We start from the raw sequence: 27,500 nt of genomic DNA, 5'->3' as shown, positions 1-27,500 counted from the left end.
AACAGTGAATAGCAAGAGGTGGGCTACGGTGTCAACAACAGCACCCAGGGATATCAAGGGTGTACCACTTGTGTTATTGATCACAAACGCAGACAGCGCAAACAAGACAAAGTTCACAAATACAGAACGTGACCGACAGTAAAAGACAACCAAGGCGGTCGGACAGACTCAATCATCAGACAGAAGTCATCAATTGTAAAAAAAATAAAAGGTATGTGTCTGTCAAAAGTTATAAGAGACCTTCCAACGCCGTAACAGATGAAGAGGACGAAGCGCTGCGTGTTGAAGAGGGACCTATATTGATACTACACATAGCGGGCCAAATATTTGTATGAATACAAATGCTTTGGCAGAACAAAGCAAGTGTTTGTCATGCTAATAAAGCTCCATGGAGCTGAATTGAATTGAGCAAGCGCATCAGTCCTGTTGCAGGAGTATAAATATAGGTTGGGCTTGTTGGGGTAACATTCTCTTTCAGCAACAGTAGCTTGACCTTTGACCTTTTATAAGGCCACGCCACACACACCCGCACACACAGATAGACACATAATCACACTCCCACAACGGGCCTTGGTTCACTGTAAATGCATACATCATGACTGTATAATGACCTAAAATAGTATCCAACGACTACTATAAGATCCATAGAGTAATGTAATTTATGCCATTTGGGATTAGTTTTTTTCCAGGTGCGTGTTATAATTCTAATTTAAAACAATACAACATGATTTCTGCATATCTATCTATACATCCATCTATCTATTTATCTATCTCTCTCTCTCAATTCAATGGCTTTATTGACATGACAAATAAAATGTATCTATTTATCTCTCTCTCTCTCTCTATATATATATATACATATACAGTATATATATATATATATATATATATATATATATATATATATATACACACACATATATATAGTTGTAGAAAAATATATTGATTGACTTCAGAAGAGTTTTCTGAAGAAATGGTGTGCTATTTACTGCAAACATTTAATGTCAACAGCCACATTTATCTAACACCTGTCAAGTGTCAACAGGTACCTGTGTGAACTCCACAGGACATTACTCAGTGAAATACCGGCACATTCATTCAGAAAATACATTGCTACCATGATAAAGACACGCACCATAAAAATCACTGAAAAGATGTGTACCGTAGACTACATTTTCAAAAAGCTTAGTCAGCCAAGTCAGAACCGGTTCTTCCACTTTTCCTGATATCATAACAATTCCTCGAAAGAGGGCTGTGTCACCTTGTGTGACTTTGAAATGTCAGCTCGGGCATGTCTAAATATACTGGGCTGGTGTGAGTTAAAAAAAAAAAAAAAGTCTTTCTAAGTTGGTTCAACACATTTACTCGGAGGTGGGTGGCTTCATCATGTCAGACCTCAAATGTCCAATCACGTGAGCACGTCTGAAGATACAGGTGTGTGTGTGTGTGTGTGTGTGTGTGTGTGTGTGTGTGTGTGTGTGTGTGTGTGTGTGTTTGGGTCCCTCACTTTTGACGTATGTGAGTGTGTGGTGGCGTGAGGGGAAAACAGCCATTTAGATCTCACTGGTTGTGAAGCCGGCGTGTGTAGTCAGTCATGCCTGAAACGATAGGGGTTGGAGGGGGTTGCCATATTGTCTATAGATGTGGGCTGCTGTTGTGTCGCACCTTAGATCCCATGTTTACAAGGGCCTTGGCAAAGTGAACTGCATGGGTGTGGGTGGGTGTCTGTCTGTCTGTGCATGTACATGAGAGAAACAACCCAATTTGACCCAGTAACGTGAAGTTAATAGCAAAACCATTTTGCTTTCGGGCAGTTCTGGGCTAAAGGGCTGTTCACACCAAGAACGATAACTGTAACGATAACTGTAAACAAATATTGTTCTCGTTAATATAAATGATATTCACACATAAACTATAATGATAACAACTTGAAGAACGATATCGCTTTCAGAGCGATTTTGAGCTATTTTAGACATCACATTCATTTACACAAGGAGAGACTTTTCTTATCGCTGGCCAGTGTGGACGCTTTTATCGTTATGGCTATAGTTATCGTTATCGTTATCGTTATCGTTATCGTTCTTGGTGTGAATGCTGCTTAAGGAAGCATGCACGCAGACTAGTCCTGACATCACCATATGAACTCGACTTTACAGTCCTTTCTCATTGGCTATTGCTGAGAGTCACATTCCAGGAACTAATCCTGTTGCTTTTACTCCTCCACAGTGTCTGATAAATCTCATCACCATCACGGCCACGAGTGTGCTGGGAACCAACTCATGTGAAAACGCATAGCTGGACAGGCAGTGGCCTGGGCCATTATCTTTTCCTGCATACTGCCATCCTCAAAGGACCCATTCCCAAAACGGGACACACACAGACACAGACACTAAGACACACACACACACACACACACACACACACACACACACACACACACACACACACACAAAACAACAACAAACAAACCAAGACACTGTGTCCCACAAATGTCGAGCATATTCCTCTGTGGTGCCATGTGGCAATAAATGGCATCTTTCCACGTCATGCATTGTGTGCGTCTCTCTGAGTGTGTGTGTGTGTGTGTGTGTGTGTGTGTGTCTATGTGTGTGTCTGTGTGTGTGTGTGTGTGGGGAGGGGAATTCTCCTGAGATCAGCTGTCCGAGCGACTCAGACAGTGATGACTTGCTTCCTCTTGGGGCGGGCCCTCGGTCAGCCCTCAGGGCTCAGTGTTTAGCGACAACACCCACCCACCCCACCCCACCCACCCTACCCACCCTACCCACCCTACCCGCCCGCCCACTACCCCCTACGCTCGGGAGCCTGGCTCTCCACCCACACCACCAGTCCGCTTCACCGGGGCAAGACATGGACAGAGAGCTCTGGAGATTTCTCTCGCTGCAGACGGCAACAGGAGACGTCTCTCACTGACCAAATGCCTGTTCCTATTCCTACTCCTATCCTCCAGGGTCTCTTGTTTGAGGATATCCACCACATGAGAAGGTGATCGGTTTTGCTGTCATTTTCCTGAAACTTTGATTTCTTGTCTTCCACTGCATGAGAAGGTGATCGGTTTCATTTTGCCATCATTTTCCATGAGAAGGTGATCCCTTTTTTGCTGTCATTTAACTGAAACTTTGATTTCTTTTCTTCCACTACATGAGAAGGTGATCGGTTTTTTTTTGCGGTCATTTTCCATGAGGAGGTGATGCTTTTTTTTGCTGTCATTTAACTGAAACTTTGATTTCTTTTCTTCCACTTCATGAGAAGGTGATCGTTTTTTTTTTTTTTTTTGGCGGTCACTTTCCATGAGGAGGTGGTGATAATTGTTGTTGTCATTTTCCATGAGGAGGTGATTGTTTTTGCAGTCATTTTCCGTAAGGAGGTGGTGATCATTTTTTGCTGTTATATTCCTGAAACTTTGAATTATTTTCTTCCACTACATGAGGAGGTGATAAGTTTTTTTTTTTTTTGCCGGTCATTTTCCATGTGGTGGTGATAATTTTTTGCTGTCATTTTCCTGAAAAAAAAACCGTTGAATTTCTTTTCTTCCATCATGGAGATGGACCACCAGGTGGACAACTGCACCGCGCACAACAAGCCCCTCTACGTGTTCTACTCGGCGGTGCTCTTCCTGGAGTTCATCCTGGCGCTCCCGCTCAACGTGTCCGTCCTCTACCTCTTCATCTTCAAGCTCAAGTTCTGGAAGACCAACGCCAGCAACGTCTTCCTCTTCAACCTGGTGCTGGCCGACATCCTCCTCCTCTTCTGCCTGCCCGTGCGCGCCTACAACTTCCAGCGGGGCAAGCGGCGCAGCGAGAACGAGCTGGTCTTCCGCTGCATGCTCTTCGTCCTCTTCCTCAACCGGGGCGCCAGCATCGCCTTCCTCACCGTCGTGTCCGTCTACCGCTACCTGCAGGTGGCGCACGGCGGGCGGCACGGCACGCGGCAGGTGCGCGAGCGCTCGCCGCTGGTGGCGGCGCTCGTCTGGCTGCTGCTGCTGCCGCTCACCGTGCCCATGCTGCTGCGGCCGCTCAGCGACAGCCTGTGCAGCGACGAGGACAACGTGGTGGACGCCTTCCGCGAGATCGTCTTCTTCACGCAGAACCTGGTGCCCTTCGTCATCCTGCTGCTGTGCACGGCGGGCATCGTCGGGCGCCTCCGCCGCAACTCGGTCGGCGACAGGACCAAGCTGCGCCGGGCCTCCTTCCTGGTCGTGTCCGTGCTGCTGGTGTTCGCGCTCTGCTTCCTGCCGTGCACCGTCTCGCGCATGGTGCTGCTGGTGGTGAGCCGCGGCGGGGCCGAGTTCTCGCCGGAGGCCAAGGACGCGGCGCTGCAGGTGTACGACGGCCTCAAGTGCCTGGCCTACCTGGACCTGCTGCTGGACCCCATCGTCTACTGCCTGAGCAGCACCAAGTTCAAGAGCCTCTACGTGGAGACCTACCTGCCCTTCCTGCTGGCGAGAAACAAGCAGGGCTCCTCGGCGGCGGCGGCGGCGGCGGACGACGCGGAAGCCGCCGCCGCCGTCGCCAGGCAGGCGCAGGTGCTCCGGAGAGAACCGGCCGAGGAAACCTGACCCCCGAAAACCGACGACGTCTAGTTGCGCGATAGGCCCCTCGGTGAGCTTGTTTGTTCCTCTGTGGATCCAGGTGTGTTTGAACCTGCCGCTAATCTGAATGTTATTAGTGTCTGTGTTGGTGTCCTTCTTTATCGTAACGTGCTGATTCACTAGGTGCAACACCCAACCGGGTCCCGTGAACACACTCATTACATTCAGAATAGTGGCAGGTTCAAACACACCTGGCTCCACAGGAAATAAAACAAGCTCACCGAGAGCCTTTAATGCAACTAGTGGATTCATGGGTTTCATCAGGTCCCTTTCCACAGGTGTGTTAATCAAGCACCATCCAGTCTGCATTCATAATCAAGGTGCTTGATTCTATACACCTGTGGAAAGGGACCTGACGAAGCCCATGAACACGCAAGAATACTTTCAGTGTTATGCTCTACAGGGTAACAAAAAAACCTAATATTTATATATTTAAATGTCATTGACATACTGTCTATAGTGGGTGAGGAGTTGCTTGCACACCTACACAGGGTATTTTGTTTTTGTGACAAATAAATGTTTTGTTATTGGTTGATACTTGCGGGACCGTGCGGTGCGGCAAGGCAGTCTGAAGTAGACAGTCTGCAGTTGCCTAAACAGGGATATTTCACATTTCTTTTGTACGGACAACCTTCCACGCCCTTATCCTCCCCCCCCACCCTCATCCTCCCTTCTAACCACCATCGCCGGCACAATGTTAGCTGCAGGTGAGATCACAGAAGCCAGTGTGTGTGACAAATGGTCACTCGCATAGTTATACACAAGCATAGTCTAGCTCTTTTGAGACAGTTAGCTCAGCACTTTTTTTTTTCATTTGTTCTGATAACTTTTAAAAGCCCAGCCTAAGTTTTTTTTTTTTACTAATCATCCTCAAACACAACTGACTCACATCTTCTGTTTTTCAATATCTCCAATCTGATTCCTCCCCTCTGCTAATATGTGTCACACTGTATGTCCTGCGCAGTCATTGGCTGCTGTAAAGGTATTTATTTAACTGATGTTTATTACATAATATGTGAAACACAAGGTCACCCTATTTGGCCACGAGTAATCTTCTTACGTGCACCATAATAATTCAGCTTAGTTTGATTTGTAATTATTGAGGGGGTTTTGTGTAGGCATGTACTGTATGTGCCAATGCCAAGTATGCAGTCATGCTTTCTAGATGACACCTTTACATTAGCTTAACGTTATGCTCCAACCGTTTCATGCTTTGACCCCTCTTCATATTGGCCTTCACGAGACCAGCACCTGTATCAATGTAGAACTAGAAGCCACAGCTACAGTAATAGTTGGGAAGTGAAGGTAGTCTCCTTTGACGTGAACACCTCTGAAGTTTTTTTTTTGCTCTAGTGCCAAAAGTTACATTTCTGTCTTTCTTTTTTTTTTTTTTTTTTTAAATAAAACAACACTGCTTTTGACCTTGTCTAATGCAACTGACTGCGTGGTGAAATAAATTTAATTTTCTAGCGTCTCCCCACAGAGTTTCTTCCCCCAGTCAACATTTTGCACCAGACAGGTAGAACTAATATTTTGTGAGCACATTAGCAGGGGAGGAGGAGGAGAGGGGGGAGTATTTCAGTGCGGCACAAACTGCAGTACGGCCCCACTGCTGTACCCTGATGAGTCACAGCCTCCTAGAGACTGCTGGAGGCACGCGGATCATCATGGGTGACAGAGAGAGAGAGAGAGGGAGAGGGTGAGGGAGACAGAGAGAGAAAAAGAGAGACAGACAGGCAGGCAGGCAGACTCACAGATAGAAAGGACAGACAGACAGACAGACAGACAAACAGACAGACAGACAAAAAGCAAGAAAGAAAGAAAGAAAGAAAGAATGAAGGTAAGAAAGAAAGAAAGAAAGAAAGAAAGAAAGAAAGAAAGAATATAGACTAATGTGAAAGATGATTGATAGAGAATGATTAGAACAGTGTTTGAGGGAGGGTGTAAGAGAGGAGGCCCTGAACAATAGAACATGAACACATCAAGAGAGATTGCTGGCAACTGGAACGTGACTGAAACTGGGATATAGATCACCAGTTACGCCAGCTTCATTCTTTATATGAGGGGAGAGGAGATCAGAGTTCAAAAAACACAGTCTATTAATCTAGGCACAGACGTTTGCAACACTGTTTAAGAAAAAAAACAGACAGACAAAGAGAAGAGTGGGGGAAAAGGAACGATGTGTGTGTGCAGCAGGATAGAACGACAGAGCGAGAAGGGCAAAACGGTCGGAGAGAACTCTCCGGCAACGGTTCTACATTCCACACGCCGCAGGCTCACTGGTGGGGGCGCCGGCTCACCCCTCTATCTTCCCAGGGTTTTATCTGATGACTCCATTCTAGTCCCCCCCCTCCCCTTTTCTCACACTTTTCCAGTTAAACCTTCCCAGTAAAAGCTTCCCAGTAGTCCACTTGACAGACAAACAGGACAGAGGACAGAGGACATATCCTGTCACCATTAATCTAAAGCACATGTTATACAGTTCACAAAATATACAAACACAAGATAATTATCTTCTCCCTTTCTCATGCTTGTTATTTACGTACGTCAACATCCTTTCCTCCCTCTCTCTCTCTCTCTCTCTCTCTCTATCTATCTCTGACTCACTCTATCTCTCTCTCCTTCTCTCGCTCGCTCACTCTATCTCTCTCTCTTTCACTCTCCCTCACCTTCAGCATCTTCCCTCCATCTCTGCCTCTTTCGTGTGCCGTGTGCCAGTGATATAAAAAGGCAGTGGTGCTATTTATATGCATGAAGAGTGGGTGAGTCTGCCTCTCCTGTTGAGGCGGCCAGCATGGTTGGCACTGTATCTCTCTCTCTCTCTCTCTCTCTCTCTCTCTCTCTCTCTCTCTCTCTCTCTCTCTCTCTCTCTCTCTCTCTCTCTCTCTCTCTCTCTCTCTCTCTCTCTCTCTCTCTCTCTCTCTCTCTCTCTCTCAGTGCATCCATCTCTCTCTCTTCCTGTGTGTGTGTGTGTACACACCTCCCACCCCCCATCTCCCTCTTTGAATGTCTGTGTCTGTCCGTGTGTCTGTCAGTGTGTCTGTGTGTGTGTTTGTGTGTGTGTGTATGTGTGTTTGTATGTGGGTGTGTATCTTTTATAGTCATTGCACACTTGTACACACACACACGCAAAGAGAGTGAGAGGGAGGGAGGGAGGGGAGGGAGGGACATGATTCACTCGTTCAGCTTGGTTTAATCTTTTTGTTCATATGCTGTCATTCATCAAATCCACCAGCAGGGGTCCTCCAAGGCAACAGAAATGTCTTTCCTCAGTGACGCAATGTCCTTTTCTCTTTCTCTCTCCTCTTCCTCACTCCCTCCCTCCCTCTTCATACCTCCAATTTATACTTACCGTCATCCCTCCCTCTCTCTCTCTCTCTCTCTATCGCTCTCTCTCTTCCTCCCTCCTTTCTGTATATTTTTCATCCTTCGCTCTCCCTTGCCTTTTGCCCCTAGCTCATTCTCATTCTCCCCGTCTCCAATTTGTGAATGAATCCGTCGCATAAAGAGGCGTGGCCGACTCACCGAAGGGCACTATGATTGGACACGTGATGCTGTACGTCATGACGACGGTGAAGACGCACATCATCCAGGCATAGGCGGCGCCGAACTGGAACTCGTACGCCTGATGCTGTAGAGGGGAAAAAACACACAGGGCGGCAGAGGGTGAAATCAGAGAGAAGTTATGCAACACACGCACGCACACACACACACACACACAGTATGACAGTACACGAATGCACAGAGACGCAAATGCGCACAGACACAAACTCCTGTGAACGCGTGCGCGTGCACACACATACACACACACACACACACACACACACACACACACACACACACACACACACAATATGACAGTACACACACGCACATAGACGCAAATGCGCACAGACGCAAATGCACACGCACACACACACATACACACACTTCCCATTCAGAGAATGCTTGACACCGTGCACAAACAAGGCTGTCGCACTGCAGAGACGAGCATACAGACACACTGATTCACACACGCACGCACACACACACACACACACGCCTGGGCAGACGAAAATACATTCATTCACGGCTGACACACTTCATTAATTCCATCAGATGCTGCAGGTGTGCGTTCTTTGTACACACACACAAACACACGTTTGTGTTCCTTGTACACACACACACACACACACACGCGCGCGCGCGCGTTTGAACACTTGTATGAAGGTGGCTTCAGGCCTACTGTAGAGTGCTTACCACAATGTGTGTTGAAAACAAATGTATGTGTGCGAATACGATCCATTGAGTTAAACACAACACATCGTATGTGTGGGTACATGTGTCCACCCTGCTGTGTGTGTGTGTGCGTGTGTGTGTGTGTGTGTGTGTGTGTGTGCTCTTACCCGTTTGACGTTGCGCCTCTCTGCAGCCGAGCGGGCCAGACACAGGCGGATCATGTACATCAGCAGACCCGGGATGCGCAGCAGGTCCATGGCGTTCCCGATGAACGCCGAGGCGATGACGTAGTTCACGAAGAACGCTCCGTTGTCTGGCAGGAACACACACCTGGCAGAGGAAGACCCAATGAGTTAGAACCAGAGAGAGCCAGAACCAGAAAACCAATACCAGAGAGAACCAAAACCAGAGAGAACCAGAACTAGAGATCCCGTGTTGAATTAGAACCAAAGGGAACCACGACCAGAGAGAGACTCTGGGGTGGCTTTCAATGTCTGGCCTCAGAACAGAAGTCTGTTAACATCAGCATCGTCCTGACACAGTGCTACATCTGATCTTACCTGAACAGCTGCAGTCATGCAAAATTGAAATGTCATGACAAATATACTTTTGTTGCTTTTGTTTTGTTTATCCAATGTTTGATATGTGTATTTAAGTCAAATATTTTAGATAAGTAAAGGTAAATATTCCAGACATGCTGTGTAGGGGGGTTATTCTCTTATCAGATATATGCATCCAAAGTGACTTTCAGCAACATAATAACATGTACTGTAAGTATTCTAACATTAAGCTACAGAGCTTCAGCTACTGCAATTAAGTAATATTCAAACATTTTAACATTTAACCTTTAATTTAGCATTTAAGCATGTTAACATTTAAGTCACAGCTACAGCAATATATTAACATTTACACATTTTTTTTTTTTTTTTTTTTAAGTATATTTTTTGGGGTTTTGTGCCTTTAATTATGACAGGACAGTAGAGAGAGACAGGAAGCAAATGGGTGAGAGAGTTGGGGTGGGATCCGGAAAGGACCTCGGGGCGGGAATCGAACCCGGGTCGCCGGCGTGTGGTGCAGGTGCCCCAGCCAGTTGCGCCACGGCTGGGGCCACATTTACACATTTTAACATTTAACCTAGAGCTACAGCAATAGAATAACATTTGCACTTACTCAAACCTCACTGCCGCGTCAGCCAAGAACTTCTTGTCAAAGAGCCAACGGAAGAAGACGTCCAGACTGAGGAGAGGAATACAAAAGGTGTGCATTTCATTAAACAATCAATAGGATGTGCACACGAGGGAGAGAGAGAGAGAGAGAGAGAGAGAGAGAGAGAGAGAGAGAGAGAGAGAGAGAGAGAGAGAGAGAGAGGGGTGCAGAGAGAGAGAGAGAGAGAGAGAGGGGTGCAGTACCTGCTGAGTCCAAGGGAGGGCAGCAGTAGGACCATGAAGATGAGGAAGGTGTAGCATTTGTGCATGGTGGTCCTGTTCTCCCCTGACCTGTTGCAACACACAACACACACCAGTTTAGGCACGCACACACACATACACAACCACAACACACACACACACACACACACACACACACACACACACACACACACACACACACACACACACACACACACACACACACACACACACCTTGTCCATTTAATTATGACCATTACATTCATACATACATACATACATACATACATACATACATACATACATACTGAAAGACAGACATTTGATTCAGCATTCAGTAGAGCCAGACTGGGAAATACTGGCTCTCTGTCAGTACATCCACCCCCAACCCTAGAGCATTCATAAAGCCCATCACAGCACTGATGTTGATCCTGTCTCTCTCAACCTTCTTTTGAAGCCCATAGGAGACCCTTAATTAAATACATTTTAATTCATGTTAATTCAATGAATTAACTAACTGCACACATTACACATCAACACCTGAGCAACATCTAATTTTGCAGTGACCGACTACAAGCGCCTAAATTAAAAACAAACACAGACACAATACAAACAACATGGATGCTTGTGTGCTTGCGTGCTTGTGTGTGTATGTGTATGTGTGTGTGTGTGTGTGTGTGTGTGTGTACCGTGTCCAGTGAGCCTCGAAGAAGGCGGAGTAGTACACTATGGTGGGCAGCAGGGCAGAGAAGGCCCACAGGAGCAGGGTGGGGAAGAACTGAGTGACAATAGGGTTCTGTGGAGGAGAGAGAGAGAGAGAGAGAGAGAGAGAGAGAGAGAGAGAGAGAGAGTGTAAAAAACAGAGAGGACAGAAGCATTCATCAACAAGGGGCGAGATCAGTTTAATTCGCTGCTCAATTTGTCCAGTAAACGGTCATTAAATTCCTTGCGGCAACTAACATCAGCATCAAGCTTATTTCAGATACAGTATTTCAGAAGTGCATTGAACACCTCAAGTGTAACATATATGTAGGCTATCACTAGTGCATTCATTGTGAAGTCATTGTAAAATCGTTGTATCTATCGCTGTAGAATTCAGCCAATGCACAAGGGTGACGTTCTTACGTTGAGGTACTCGACTGGTTTGGTGACGTTGAACTTGTCCATGGTGGAGATGATGATGGCGGGCGTGGTGAGGAAGAAGAGGAGAAGGAAGAGGATGATGTTGATGATGAAGCAGCGGATCCACCAGATCACGCCCCCCAGAGAGAGGTGCTCCCTGAGGAAGAGGAGGAGAAGAGAGGAAGAGGGGGAGAACGAGAATGTTAACCAAGTATCGAGACAACGACACTCAAACCACACACACACACACACACACACACACACACACACACACACGAGAAGAGAGAGAAAGTGGGAGAACGAGAATGTTAACCAAGTATCGACACTCAATGACACTCACAACACACACACACACACACACACACACACACACACACACACACACACACACACACAAGATGAAAGAGGGCGGAGGAAAGGAGGAAGCGATTATCAACACTTCTACTCCTGTAAAACAGTGACATCACTGCAGAGGTGCTCTCTGAAGAGGAAACGAGCGGAGGAGGGGGAGAACGAGAATGTTAACCTAGTATCGACATGACGACATGATGACACACACACACACACACACACACACACACACACACACACACACACACACACACACACACACACACACACACACTGTACCAGAAGAGAGAGAAAGTGGGCGAGCAGGAATGTTAACCAGGTATCGAAATAACAAGATTCAAACAATCACACACACAATCACACACACAGACACACAATCACACACACACACACGCACACACGCACACACACACACACACACACACACACACACACACACACGACGAGAGGGAAAGTGGGCGAGCAAGAACCGATCATAAACACTTCTGCCCCTGTAAAACAGTGCCATCACTGCAGCACTCAAATATCTCCTGGAGCTCCAACAGCCTCACCAGAGAACATGAGGCTGTTGGTCATAAGGCATCACATGCTGGCCAGCCAGCCAGCCAGCCACTGACCGTCCCCCCCCCCCCCCCCCCCCCCCAAATGGTCAGATCTGTGTCACAGTCATGTGGTAAACATTTGGTCAACGCTGGGCACGAGGTCAGGCCTCTTCTCTTAGTGACCAGAGACTTTCCGATGAGGCGTGTCTGTCTCCTCATCGGAAAGTCTCTGGTCACTAAGAGAAGAGGCCTGACCTCGTGGCCACACTCAAAAGGATCCTCCATACAGCAATTTCCTGTGCATTAGCCGCGTTGTGTATAAGCTGCAGGACAACATTGTGTTGAGCGAGTTAAAGGTATACTATGCAGGATTGGCGATTTCATCGCCGGTTTCGCTTTCACTTTTCATTCGTATGGAACGAATTGATTAACTGAAAAACGTTGCATAGTATACCTTTAAAAGAAACAAAACAATATTTATTCCATACCAACTGCCCCTTGTGTTTTAACCTCATAGCTGAGGAAAGTTTGCGAAATCAATGTATAAGCTGCGGCTAATAGTTGGGAAATCACGGTAAAAAATGCATGGGGTTAGTTTGTAAGGCCAACATGGCAGTAGTCTACACATATCCCGCCCACTTCCTGTACAGGTGACAAGTGCAAACAAACAAACAAACCTACAGTAGATATGCACACACCACACCTGCACCTGCGGTGCATAGGAGTAGCCAAGCCATAAGGAATGCAATAGCACTGTCTCTCCTGTGAGCAGGGAGTCTGCTGTTGCACCAAAGCACGGCGGCCTGTTTTAACATACCATGCCGTGTTCACACACCCACACCCACACCCACACCCACACCCACACACCCACACACCCACACACCCACACACCCACACACCCACACACACACACACACACACACACACACACACACACACACACACACACACACACACACACACACACACACACACACACACATCACAAGGAAATGACGCCTCAAGTGGGTGCATGTGTTAATAGAGCTAGACCTCAGGGTCTTAAAGAGAGATTGTTATCATTCCTAATATCAGGAGTGAGAGAGCTGTAAAGAGTTCACGGAGAGCTGAACACAGGTCAAGGAAACTGGGGCCACATAATAAGCTCAAGGCAACCATCTCTTCATCCATCCATCCATCCATCTATCACTCCTCTCCCTATACTGCAAACTCTCCATCGATTGGTCTCTCCATCTCTCCACACCTCCCTCTCTCCATCTCTCCACCCATCTCTCCATCTTGCCAATCCTTCTCTCTTTCTTCATCTGTCCAATTCTCTCCACACACACACACACACACACACACACACACACACACACACACACACACACACAAACTCTCTCTCTCTCTCTCTTTGTCCTTGTCACCCTAGCGACATGTCTGGATTTCCTCCAAAAAGCAAACACGGCCCTTTCTAAAATCAACTTTCATTTGTTATCTCAACAACCACACTTCTTTATTCATCTTCTGCAGCACACACACACACACACACACACATGCGCGCACACACAGACACACACACACACACACGCGCCCACACACACACACACAGACACACAGACACACACACAGACACACACTCTGCCCTTGAGGCTGTGGATGTATGGCAGAGTCTCTGAGGCGGAGATAATTATTTTGTCCCTCATAAGGATGATAAAGTCCTCACTTCGATTATTTGTCCTCGACATAAAAAAACACCCCATCGTTGGTCCCCTAATGAGCATTAACAGCACACACACACACACACACACACACACACACACCTTTATCCCCTACGCTCCACTCACTGCCAGCAATTCTAACGGTGTCCTCTTAAAGGTCTTGGCCATGGGCCCGGCCATAAAATAAAACTCCTCTGTGTCTTTATGGAGTGGCCTTGAACAGAAACTTCTAGAAGATCTGCTGGCGCTAAAGCTACAGAAGCGAGGGGGGGTCAGGGACAGCAAGATAGCTTTCCTCCAGCTGTCTGAGGAGAAATATCAGTCATATTTTCAGCTCTTGTCCTTTGATCTGAAGAAAGACGGCTGTAGAACATTGTGTCATTACACCCTGTTTTTTTTTTATGATTGTGCAGCTTGCGATTCTACAGTTTGGCAGTTGAAACTGCAATGCGCAAGACCTCCATTTTGGATTTTGGACTACAGACTAGAGCCCAAATGGAGAGTACAGCAGACACCATATGAATTGATCTTCATCGGTTGCAAATGTCAGTAACTAACAACCCTGTCTCGTAGCTAGAATGACCTTTCTGTTTTAGTCTCTTCAAATTCTAACCCTTCAAGACACTGTGCAGGGTGAGAATGGAATGATATTTATTGTGTAAGAGTATGTTCACTCTGATATTTCATTCAGAGGTAGAATCTTTGAATTAGGATCCGTTTCATCTTGAAAATGTCACCAAAACAAAAGCCTGCTTTCAAAATACTTTGAATATACTCGGACTCTGAAGAAGACACACATTGGCGGCCAAACGTTATTCTCATTCCACCATTACAGTAATTTCCCGCATATAAGCTTCATTGAGTATTCTTGAATTTCCCCTTGGGGATCAATAAAGTATGTATCTATCTATCTATCTATCTAAGCCGCAGGACAGTGTTTTATGCAAGTTAAAAGAAACAAACCCATATTAACACCATATGAACTGCCCCCCTGTATAACCTCATAGCTGAAGAAATTTAGCAAAATCAATGTATAAGCCGCGGCTAATAGTCGGGAAATTACGGAACAAAGCATTTCAAAGTATCGAGTACTCCGGTCTCGCTCCTTGGTCCTAGCTTGACCTTGGGTCTCCCCATTGGTTTCAACATTCCTCCATACACCCGGATAAGGAAGTGACGTGCGGGGTTAACGAAGTGACGTTAACGGGGTTTAACGGGCGCGACACTCACCAGCGCACGTTCTGCGGGTCCGGGGCGTAGGTGACGTTCCAGTTGTGCACGTGGAGGCTGTCGCTGAACTGGGAGGTGCGAGGCTCCGGCTGACACTGGCAACCCTGACACTGGCACGCGTTAAAGTCCTTCAGGATGCTGGAGGAGCAGGAGGAAGAGGAGGAGGAGGAGGAGGAGGAGGAGAGGAGGAGGAAGAGGTAGAGAGGGAGGAGGAGGAGGAGGAGGAGGAGGAGGAGGAAGAGGTAGAGAGGGAGGAGGAGGAGGAGGAAGAGGAGGAGGAAGAGGAGGAAGAGGAGGAGGATCATTATGAGTCACATTTAGTGCCATTTACAATAACAAAGCTGATGGACAGGCAACACACACACACACACACACTTTGGGAGGAAGAGAGAATATGCATGCACTCTCTCTTACACACACACACACACACACACACACACACACACACACAAGGATACAGACAAGGACCAACATGCACATGCAGAAACACACACACACACTTTGGAAAGAAGAGAGAATATGCATGCATTCTCTCTCTCTCACACACACACACACACACAACACACACACACACACACACACACACACACACACAGACACACACACAGACACAGACAAGGACAAACATGACATGCACATGCAGGAACACACAACACACACACACACACACACACACACACACTCACATGGCAGTCATGGCCTCGTTCTGGAAGGTGACGAAGGCCACATGCCGAGCGGCTTGGTGTTGACCTTCTCCTTCTCCTTCCTGTACTCCTCCTTCAGCTTGGCCTCCCGCTTGGTGTAGAAGCCCACCGCCTCCTCCTGAGAGAGAGAGAGAGAGAGGGAGAGAGGGAGAGAGAGAGAGAGAGAGAGAGAGAGAGAGAGAGGAGAGAGAGAGAGAGAGAGAGAGAGAGAGAGAGAGGAGAGAGAGAGAGAGAGAGAGAGAGAGAGAGAGAGAGAGAGAGAGAGAGAGAGATAAGGAGGAAGAGGCAGGGCTGTTTAATTGCACGCACTGGAAAAGTATTGAACAAACATTCCAGCCATTGTTTGCTTAATCACACGCTCACGCTCACACAAACAAACACACACACACACACACACACACACACACACACACACACAAACACAAACACACCCCAACACCCCCCCCCCCCCCCCCCCCCGCCCACACACACACACACCCTACACACACACAACACATGTAAACATAAACACACACACACACACACACACAATCAAACAGAGCTCCACAGACATATCACACACACAGAGGCCTCTCTATTGCTCCATCTCCATTCAGCTGCTGCTCTGACAGGGCCTCTGTAAACGTGCCTGGACGGACGGAGAGGGAATTGATTTGCTGATTTACTGACTAGCGGAAAGGGAGATGAAAGGAGCGGAGAGAGGGAGAGGGAGATGAGAGGGGGAGGAGGAGGGGGGGGGGTATGGGGGCTAGCGATGAAGGACAGAGACAGATAGAGACCGAGCAGCAAGCAAAGCGAGATGAGGCCTGGCCCAGGGCCAGCAGCAGCTCGCATGAGACGCGGGTCCTATCCTTTAACCCACTCACCTCGCAATTAGCTCAATTAGATCCCACTGACTCTCTGGTAATGAACTGCAATGCCTCGGCTAATGCTAACACCATCGGGCTAGTGCCCTTCTGTACTATTGTGATGCCGTTCATAATGGGAGGATGGATTATTGATCACGGTGCTGTCAAACTACGGGGGGGGGGATGATTGAACGTTGTTGCTCTAACTATCAGATCTGTATTGGTGTTGCTGTGAATGCAACCATTACTCTACGGTGGTGTAATTCTTAACGTCATGTTTATATCAATAGTGTAATCACTCATCAGAGAGCAGATATTGTCGACTCATGAGTTGTTAACCAGAGTATGGACACAGCTAAGCTATCGTCCTTTGGCTCCATTTCTCTGTGGTAGAGAACTGGCGGATGGCTTTGTATTGGAACTTCTGGCAGGCAATGTGGGTTAGTGGTGGAGCGGGTACAATTACCCTTTTCAGTATCACTTACAGTGGGCTAGTGATTTATTTAAGGCAGAGCGGTAGATAAAACAGAGTGGCGACACTCCCATAGACTTCTATAGGAAAAAATGGCAGCGCTTTTTCCAGGCTACTTCCGCGTTATGGGAGTTTTGGAACTATTAACAGCCAATCTCTTGGTCAGTAGCCAATGACTTAATTGATTACACCCTCCAGCATCCAGGAGTACAATCCCACCCTCCTGCGATTCAGCCATTCAGCGCAGGTTTTTTGGAATGTTTTTGGAACGTTTGATTGTGTTGCGGCGACAAAGAGTGTCAAAACTCTCTCTTTCTATGGCTCTGACTTAAGGGCGTCTTGGTGGAAGTGCACTGTGGGACATGTGCAGTGTGGGTGGTTAGAATACAGAATATGGACACAGCTAAGCTAAGCTATCGTCCATTGGCTCCATTTCTCTGTGGTAGAGAACTGGCGGATGGCTTTGTATTGGGACTTCTGGCAGGCAATGTGGGCTAGTGGTGTAGCGGGTACAATTACCCTTTTCAGTATCACTTACAGTCGGCTAGTGATTTATTTATTCATTCATTCATTCTTCCTTTAATGAATAGTGACAGCGGAGAGTGACAGGAAGCAAATGAGGGAGAGATCCGGAAAGGACCACGGGGGCGGGAATCGAACCCGGGTCGCCGGCGTACAGTGCAGGTGCCCCAGCCTGCTAATGATTTATTTAAGGGTGTGTTGGTGAAGTACTGTAGCCTGTCTGGGAACTCACCGTAGGCAGGGCTCAATCGGAGGGGTGGGATAAACAGTTGTCTTTCAAATTCGCTCTCCGCGCAATAGGACAAGGCTAAATGAATCATATTGTTTTCAAGTAGCAGGATGCGTAACCGTCGCAACTTCTGGTCACATGTCAGACACCATTATGTTAAGCCCGCCTTGGTCCAGTGACTCTGCCTTTTCCCAGCTCCCAAGCTCTACGGAGCGTTGCTAGACTGCCCCCCGGCACCCAAAATTAGATTTGCTGCCGCTAGGGGCGTCTAGATTTGAAGAGTTCTTTTCCAAAACACTATATCCACCACTTTACTGAATTTTCAGAAATCATTTTTTTTTATTTTTATTTTTCAAGTTATTTCAAAGGAACATAATTGGGTTATGTTTAGTTGATTTATCTTCACTCAATCAAAACAAAACAACTGCATTTTTTAATTGATATTACCTGAAATACACAATTAAATAACATGATTTTTTTTTTTTTATGTTTTCAAAAATGGATTTATAGCGTTTTGGAAAAAGAGCTCTTCATTTTTAGGCAGTTGGTGAAGTGCACTGTGGGATATGCGGAGGGTGGTGGTCAGAGTACCTCCTCACAGCCAGTGATGGCGCAGCAGCAGAGGTGGCCGCAGGGCTTGGGGTTGATCATGGTGGGCACGTGCTCCTTGGACATCAGGTCCGTGAAGAACTTCTTGCTGCGCTCCGTCTTCTTCCTGTGACACACACACGCACACACACGCACACGCACACGCACACGCACACACACAGAGAATATTGTGAATATAAAGCCAATACATATCAACATACTGTAGATACAACCAAGGAATTTACTGGACTGGAAGAGTACTTATTTACTATTTACCTCCGCCAAGGAGGTTATGTTTTCGTCGGGGTTTGTTGGTTTGTTTGCTTGTCTGTCTGTCTGTCTGTTTGTTTGTTTATTTGTTTGCAAGATAACTCAAAAAGTTATGTATGGATTTCGACTAAATTTTCAGGGAAGGTCTGACACGACCCAAGGAAGAAACGATTACACTTTGGGAGTGATCTGTACCACCGTCTGGATCCAGGAGGCGATTAGGTTTTTGTTTGGCGGCGGTTTGCGCTCTCTGAGTCCATTTCTGGTTACTATATAACATTTACTGGGCAACATTCTATACATACAGAGATACACGCACACAAATCTGTCCTCGTCAGTAGAACTACACAGTTAGATCCATGGATTTACACGCACACACTCACGCACACCCACCCACCCACGCTTAAACCCACCCACACACAAACCAATCCACCTCAGCAGAGTAAGGCTTAAGATCAATGGGTTCAGCCTTTTGGAAAAGCTGATCCTCCGGCCCTGAGGCTCGGGGATCGATTGCTCTCCCCTGTCAGAGCTAATGTGCGTGGGTGGACACTGAGACGGGCTGAGCCAAGATGGCTAACCCGCTGACTCATCATGGGGGCCATTTTGGCTCTCCGTGGCCTCAAGGAGCGCTCAGTCGAGGCTGAGAAGAACTGATCAGGTACGTAGGAAACTACACCCCGAGGCAAAAAAGCTGGTTGTCCCACACTAAGCAATAAAAAAGCGGTAAGCTATGGATTGGTTTCCACTGAGTCAACACAGCCATGTCAGCTGAATGTTGCTGAAGTCTAGAAACTTCAACTCCTGTTAGGATCGAGATAAGGAAGATGAACAGGAAGGCCAGAAGGGGAGGCACACATGCAGTCTGCTTTACAAAACATGTGCCCATATTTGGGGCTATACTGTAGGTTATTTCGGAAGATAATAAGGTAAAATGTGCACGCACGTGTGTGCCTGTGTGTATGTGTGTGTGTGAGTGTGTGAGTGTGTGAGTGTGTGAGTGTGTGTGTGTGTGTGTGTGTGTGTGTGTGTGTGTGTGTGTGTGTGTGTGTGTGTGTGTGTGTGTGTGTGCGAGTGTGTGTGTGTGTGTGTGTGTGTGTGTGTGTGTGTGTGTGTGTGTGTGTGCCAGTCGTATCACATGATCTACCAGAGGGTTTAGAGAGGACAGGGAAATCACTGGGTTGGCTTGGGACGCCGTCCTGCTATTTAAAGGTGAACTGGGTTTTCTCCCTGCCAATTGACTTGACCTACTTACCCTTTGTGCATTGTCGCAGGAATGTGTGTGGGTGTGTGATAGTAGGTGTGTGTGTGTGTGTGTGTGTGTGTGTGTGTGGTAACTAGGTAACTTCGGAACCTGTTTATATGATGAGATTCACACTACAAGAATGCTGATAGAACTGACATGTGACATGTGTGGACTAAATGAACCAGCTTATCAAGTTGGTTTCATATTTGCATATTCACAGGCTCAGAACAACCTTGAATGAACATCTACCACATCAATAAATATAAGCAAACAGACAAACAGATCAATTATGGCTGATAAGAGTGAAGTAAACACACAAGCGCACGTGCGCACACACACACACACACACACACACACACACACACACACACACGCACACGCGCACGCGCACACACGCGCACTCTATCTCTTTGCATGATGATAAATAAAGGCTTTCGTGACGTCTTCATTTATTTTTTGGCCTTTGGCTAAATCCAGAGGTGTTCCATCTCCCTCGCTTCATCAGCGCTGTCTGACACCATCTCTGAAGACTAGCCGCTAATGTAACGATGGCATGGCGCCAACAAGCCCTCTGGTGTGTGTGTGTGTGTGTGTGTGTGTGTGTGTGTGTGGTGTGTGTGTGTGTGTGTGTGTGTGTGTGTCTGTGTGTGTGTGTGTGTGTGTGTGTGTGTGTGTGTGTGTGCGCGTGCGCGCGTGTGTGTGTGCGCGTGTGTTGGGGAGGCAATGATTGGGCTGTTCCTAAAATAGCCGCCAGTGATGCTGGCTGATGTAAGCGCGCTGGTGTGATGTCTTCCCGAGGGACGCACGCACGGGCATCTGATATGACGAGGCAAAGTCTTATATCTCAGCGCAGCAGATCTGATGCCTATTGATCATACAGCGGCCGGCTTTGATGCAAACATGCCCTTGAAATTAGCTTTGATGCAAACATGCCCTTGAAATTAGCTTTGATGCTCTTGAATTTCCCCTTGGGGATCAATAAAGTATCTATCTATCTATCTATCTATCTGATGCAAACATGCCCTTGAAATTAGCTTTGGACCACTTTGTGTTAATGAGACGTGGCGTAGCCTGCCGACCTTAGCATATACGATTAAACGTTTTTTAAATGCAGTGTGTGCATGTGTGTCAACACAAGGAATGTATCAAGTATTGTGATATGTGTGTGTGTGTGTGTGTGTGTGTGTGTGTGTGTGTGTGTGTGTGTGTGTGTGTGTGTGTGGCGATGTGCTCACCCCTCAGCATTGAGGGCCATCAGTCTGGCCACGTTTTAGGTTCTGTGTGTGTGTGTGTGTGTGTGTGGCGATGCCCTCACTCACCTCTCAGCATTGAGTGCCATCAGTCTGGCCACGTTGTAGGTTCTGTGTGTGTGTGTGTGTGTGTGTGCGCGTGCGTGCGTGCGTGCGTGCGTGCGTGTGTGTGTGTGTGTGTGTGTGTGTGCTCTCACTCACCTCTCAGCGTTGAGCGCCATCAGTCTGGCCACGTTGTAGCAGATGCGGGCCTCAAGCACAACGCAGTTCTCATAGGCCTGCCTGCAGATCAGAGAGCAGAGCGAGACAAACGCATCAGCTCATGTGCAACTATACAGAAATAAACAGTCGACACTGACAACAAGTGTGTGTGTGTGTGTGTGTGTGTGTGTGTGTGTGTGTGTGTGTGTGTGTATTTCGGTGTGTGTTTCTGTGTGTTTCGGTAATATGTGACAAACACATCACCTAACGTGCAACTAAACAGCAAATAAAGAGTCAACACTGACAGCGTGTGTGGGTGTGTGCGTGTGTTTCGGTGTGTGTTTCTGCATGTGTCGGTAATATGTGCTTAATTTAATTAGCTGATTTCCTCATTTAATTCCTCTAGATCGCATATCCAGATACAAGAATCTGTGCAGCTAATTCCTAATGCGGTTCAGGGGAAGGTCGCCTGCATGTCATTCAGTACAATTTGCCCACACTGACTTGTGCGCGGTCGTTTAAAAACCTGATGTTGCACACACCTCGATAAGGTTGCTGACATTTCATCCCCAATGAATGACTGCATCGGTTCGCTGAAGAGCTTACCAACAGCGCTAATGTGAAATTAATAAGCTTATTATGAATCTTATTAGTGAGCCCTATTAAGCAGATCAATCCTCGTGGGAAAATAAACTGAGCACAAGAGGCAGACTGTTACTGAGTACAGCTCTAAGGTGCGGCCTGAAGGGAATTCTATGTTTCTGTTTAACAGTTAAGTCAGTTAAATGCAACATCGTGAACGACAATAGGCTAAGGTCACGCAACAATTGAAGACTGGAAGAACGTCTCTTAGTAGGGATACGGCTCTTTCGGCCAACTTTTTACTATGGCGGAGCCTGATCGGTACCGCTGGACTAAGTCTGGACTAAGTCTCTTCGCCACCTGCCTAGAGAATTCTACATGTCTGTTAAACAGTAAGGCAGTTAAATGCAACATTGTACATGACAACATTGTAAATGAGCTAACTAAGCTAGTTATCAATGCCATGGTAACTACATTGGAAGGGCTATTGGATTGCTGACTTCAGCCTAAAGTATATTAATGACTACTGTTATTCAGTGTGTACTGGGCAAAGACAGGTAAATGAAAGTCTCATGACCTCACCACAGGTGTATCTCAGGGATCGCCACTTCTTTGCCCAGGTGAGATCTTTCAGCCCCACTGATTCGCCTGATGATAACAGCCGGCGTTTACTAAACACAGGGATGCATTACAGCCCCTATTTGGGTGTCGCTAAAACTTTCATTCTTTAGTCATAAAAACGCCCCGATGGTTTCGCTGCTTATCTGCCCTATTAAAATGAAGTGAGCTACAGACAGCCCTTATTTGGTGTCGTCCGTCATCGACCTCTGGCTCGATTAGTGGCTCTACTAGGTGACAAGAAGGCCATTCGGCGTGAGTCTGGAGCTGGCCTGGCTCAGTTGCGGCTACCATACGGCTCAGATGCGGCTGACCTGAGCAAGTCTGACTGCTGGCTACTGACTGAGGTGACAATGGTGTCCTAGAACAACATCAGGCTCATGTCCACGGCAGGAACTCTGGGTCTTTTTTAGAAGGTCTGGCACATTTGTGTGTGTCACAATCTTTCTGTGTTTTTTGTTGTTGTTGTTGTTGTTTGTTTTAGGGAAGCAAGGCCCTGCTCCTGGGCTAGGTAGCCTGGGGGGTGCTATTAAGAAATGGCATCACACGTTTTGGGTGCGTGACACGTCTATGGTGAGGGAGGGCTTCTTAGCCTGGACCATACAGCCAGGTGTTTTGCATTATGGAAATGAGAAGAGTCATATGAGCAGCTGCAATATACAGATATACATTCACTTGTGTGTAAACACACACACACACACACACACACACACACACACACACACACACACACACACACACACACACACACACACACACACACACACACACACACACACACACACACACACACACACACACACACACACACACACACACACACACACACACACACAGTCAGCAGCTCAGGACGCAGTACTTCCCCAACACATGACTCACATTAAGGGTGTAATCTGCACTTCCTCCTCTAGTCAGGTGAGATCTGCTTACCTACAGTAATTCATGGCAGCCTGCTGCAAAGGGCTGGGAGGTAAGGTGTGTGTGTGTGTGTGTGTGTGTGTGTGTGTGTGTGTGTGTGTGTGTGTGTGTGTGCATAGGGGTTCATGTGTGTGTGCGTAAAGGTGTGTGTGCCTGTGTGTGCATGTACAGTATGTGTGCGCATAGGGGTTCATATGTGTGTGTGCATGTGTGAGTGTGTGTACAAATGTATGCATACGTATGGGTGTATGTCTTCTATTAAGGTTGAGTTTGAGTGTGTGTGTGTGCCAGTGGGATCACATGATCTACCAGAGGGTTTAGAGAGGACAGGGAAATCACTGGGTTGGCTTGGGACGCCATCCTGCTATTTAAAGGTGAACTGGGTTTTCTCCCTGCCAATTGACTTGACCTACTTACCCTTTGTGCATTGTTGCAGGGATGTGTGTGGGTGTGTGAGTAGGTGTGTGTGTGTGTGTCTGTGTGTGTGTGTGTGTGTGTGTGTGTGTGTGTGAGCGCTTCAATCACTGGTAATGGTAGAAATCCAATTACATGTGTGAAAATACCATCAAATACACAGACATGCACAGCTGACGCCTGTCTGAATGTGTTGCGTGCGTATTGAACTGAACAGCCTGCTCATTCACATCACATTTTGTCAACAGTTTCGCTTTTTGGCAGTATGTGTGTGACTGCGTTCAGAAAAAAACATACTCAAAGTGCTGCTTTATATGGATCTCTTCGGCATACTTGGAGATGCCATTGATGAATAAAGTGCGTTTGACCTGAAGGAAAGGGAAATAAGAGCATCGCATTGCATTGCTTTAGTGCCAATATGTCTGGATGATGATATTAATATTCCTAACTAAGTCTAATATGGGGGGTGGGGGGGGGGGGGGGATGGGGGGTATTTCAAATAGGCTTTAGTAACTCTATATTAGTTCAGACTTAACAAAAGGCTATACAAGTCGGCCATATTTGGTCTTTTTTATATATATTATTCATTTTTACCAAAGGAGCCTTTTCAAGCACCATTGTTACAAATACTTAGAATTCAACAGGCAACGTTTCAATAAACAAAAAGTCTGTTGGGTTTAACTGCATTCACATTTCATCAACTAACTCCTCCGAGCATCACTGACTAGATGGGTAGAGAGAGGAAGAGGAAGAGGAAGAGGAAGAGGAAAAGAAAGAGGAAGAGGGCGTTACCAGGTCGTCCTCCTTGTAGTGCATCTTGGAGGTGTGCCGGCGCATGCTGTACACCGTCAGGAGCAGGTACATGAAGGCAAAGGACGTGTGCAGCCACAGCAGGTTGTTCCTATACGGCAAGAGAAGAGGGACAACTCTAGCCATCACGGACAGACGGGGACATTCATCATCAAACCAAGGGGGGTTTATTAAAACAATGTCGATAAAAGTGTTCACAATAGCAAAACTCAATCCGGCGGCAAGCTTTATTTCCATCAGATGTTATACTATGGGCTATAAACAAAGTCGTAATGAAATCGCCCTTACCCCGAATTTAGGTTGGCTATTGTCGTTCGGCCAAAGCTGTAGGCATTATTGTCTGCCATCCAGACGGGAACAGAGACATAAAAAAGAAAGAGGGGAGATCGAGACAGAGGGATGTAGAGAGAGAGAAAGAGAGAGAGAGAGAGAGAGAGAGAGAGAGAGAGAGAGAGAGAGAGAGAGAGAGAGAGAGAGAGAGAGAGAGAGAGATGGGGGGATTAATGGTTAGATTGTCTTATCAATATGATACACATGAACACGACTACTGGATGCCGGATAACACAGTAACTCTGTATCCAGCATAAAGAGGGGTAGACAGGGGACCGCTGTGCATCCCTCTCAAGTTTGGATGCAATTTCCTCTCGGAGAGAAAGAGACAGTGTGACATATGCACACAATCAAGAAAGCAGGGATACAAAGGAGAGATGAGCGCAAGGAGAGAAATGCCTACATGACAACGGCTGATTGCACTAACAGGAGAGTGTGTGTGTGTCTGCACTAACAGCAGAGTGTGTGTGTGTGTGTGTGTGTGTGTGTGTGTGTGTGTGTGTGTCCACAGAAACAGCAGAGTGTGTGTGTCCACAGAAACAGCAGAGTGTGTGTGTGTCTGCACTCTGCACTAACAGCAGAGTGTGTGTGTGTGTGTCTGCACTGTGTGTATGCAGTAACAGCAGCATCTCTGTCCACACTAACAGCAGTGTGTGTGTGTGTGTGTGTGTGTGTGTGTGTGTGCACTGCTTTCTGGAGGCCGGCGTCTGTAGTGGTCAGAGCTTACGGAACCCTATCTGGAGCCTGGCGCCGGGCCAGGAGCAGAATGAGAAGGGTGAAAGGATGACACGTTCTCAGGGCGAGGGCGACACCCCCCCCCCCCCCCCCCGCGTCACTCGTTCATCCCGCTCCCTCCATCTCTCTCTCTCTCTCTCTCTCTCTCTCTCTCTCTCTCTCTCTCTCGTTTTTTTCTTTCTTTCTGAGCTCTCGGCTTTGCCCTCCATGTTCCCTGGCTTGCGCCATCTTGTCTTGCTTTTTTAAATCCCCTCTCCATCTTGTTTCCCTGCGCGCCTGTTATCCGTTTTGTGTCTCTGCATACGACTATCTGTCCTGTCTATCTACTCTTTGCCCCGTGCCTGCCATTTATTTCCCTTTCCTTTCCTTTACCCTTCTCTTTCGATAGTCATCCTCTCTTTCTTTCTTTCTCTCTCTCTTTCTCTCGCTCTCTCTCTCTCTCTCTCTCAGCTCCAGACGGCCAGCCAATTACCCCGCTCCCGGATAGAGTTCAATCCCATTACCCCAGCAGCAGTGCAGATAAGCCTTTAGTCATAATAATCTACAGCCTGGAGATCTTGGGCAGCAGGCAACAGCGACGCTGCCAGACCCTTAACGCTAACCGCTTCAGCGATGCTAACTGGCAAAACAAAGGGGGAGAAATAATGGGGACTATTGATGGCTGCTTGGTGGGTTCGTTGAGAGGGAAAGTGCAGAGGAACATATTAAGTTAAGTTAAGTTAGACTTTATTCTCCTGTAGGGAAATGTGTTCTCTGCATTTTACCTATACGGGGGTAGTGTGCACACATTAACACACACACACACACACACACACACACACACACACACACACACACACACACACACACACACACACACACACACACACACACACACACACACACACACACACACACACACACACACACACACACACACACACACACACACACACACACACACACACACACTTGAAGCAGTGAGGTCGGAGCCCAAACACACTGAAAACACACTTGTAGGGCATTTCCACCGTCCGGCGCGGATCAATTCGGTAATGTACGGCATGCAATTGTTAGCGTGTCCATGATCATAATTTGGGAATTGTGCCAAAAAGAACGAGCCGTAGGTTACAGAGTTCCTTTTTGGCACCTCTCTGTTGAGGTATCAACATGATTCGGTCTTGGCATGGTATGGGTATGCAGAATTTCCATATGACGTCAGGGGGAAGCTGAGTTTCACAGAAGCAGTTTGTCGGTCTACGAAATTTGAATGAGAGTAGGCCTTAAGTGAGTTGTTCAATCACTACATGCATTTTTTTTTTACCACCACACATGGGATTTAGTTTGTGTGTTTGCCTAGCTTAGCATAAGCACGTTAGCAGGAATCACATTCTTTGCCAATAGGCTGAGCTAGTACGCTAGCTAACCGTAACAGCACAGCAGCTAACATTACCTAGCCAAAACGGCAGAGGTGAATACATATTTACAATACTTATTTACATGTTACTAAAGTGTTTGCTGAACCGGGTTTAATCCTCGGTTGGTAAGCCGGAGCAAATGACTAGTAGCAAACTAACAACCGAAATCACTAAACTGTGTAGGCAAT

At 47.0% G+C, this 27,500-nt stretch overlaps 1 protein-coding gene across 1 annotated transcript in view; it reads right to left on the bottom strand.

The window, feature by feature from the left end:
• LOC134087571 (CSC1-like protein 2) overlaps positions 1 to 27,500 on the bottom strand; it is an 88,001-nt gene that overhangs the window by 10,085 nt on the left and 50,416 nt on the right. The window contains 14 exon segments of the mRNA XM_062541159.1: positions 8,135 to 8,240; positions 8,995 to 9,157; positions 9,998 to 10,063; positions 10,237 to 10,323; positions 10,923 to 11,029; positions 11,359 to 11,512; positions 15,179 to 15,316; positions 15,865 to 15,902; positions 15,905 to 16,000; positions 18,545 to 18,668; positions 21,509 to 21,589; positions 24,338 to 24,408; positions 24,833 to 24,941; positions 25,139 to 25,190. Of these exon segments, the coding sequence (XP_062397143.1) occupies positions 8,135 to 8,240; positions 8,995 to 9,157; positions 9,998 to 10,063; positions 10,237 to 10,323; positions 10,923 to 11,029; positions 11,359 to 11,512; positions 15,179 to 15,316; positions 15,865 to 15,902; positions 15,905 to 16,000; positions 18,545 to 18,668; positions 21,509 to 21,589; positions 24,338 to 24,408; positions 24,833 to 24,941; positions 25,139 to 25,190 (1,392 nt within the window).

The sequence above is a fragment of the Sardina pilchardus genome, chromosome 1 (assembly GCF_963854185.1).
Source record: "Sardina pilchardus chromosome 1, fSarPil1.1, whole genome shotgun sequence".
Taxonomy (NCBI): Eukaryota; Metazoa; Chordata; class Actinopteri; order Clupeiformes; family Clupeidae; genus Sardina; species Sardina pilchardus.
This window is presented reverse-complemented; position numbering and strand designations above follow the sequence as displayed.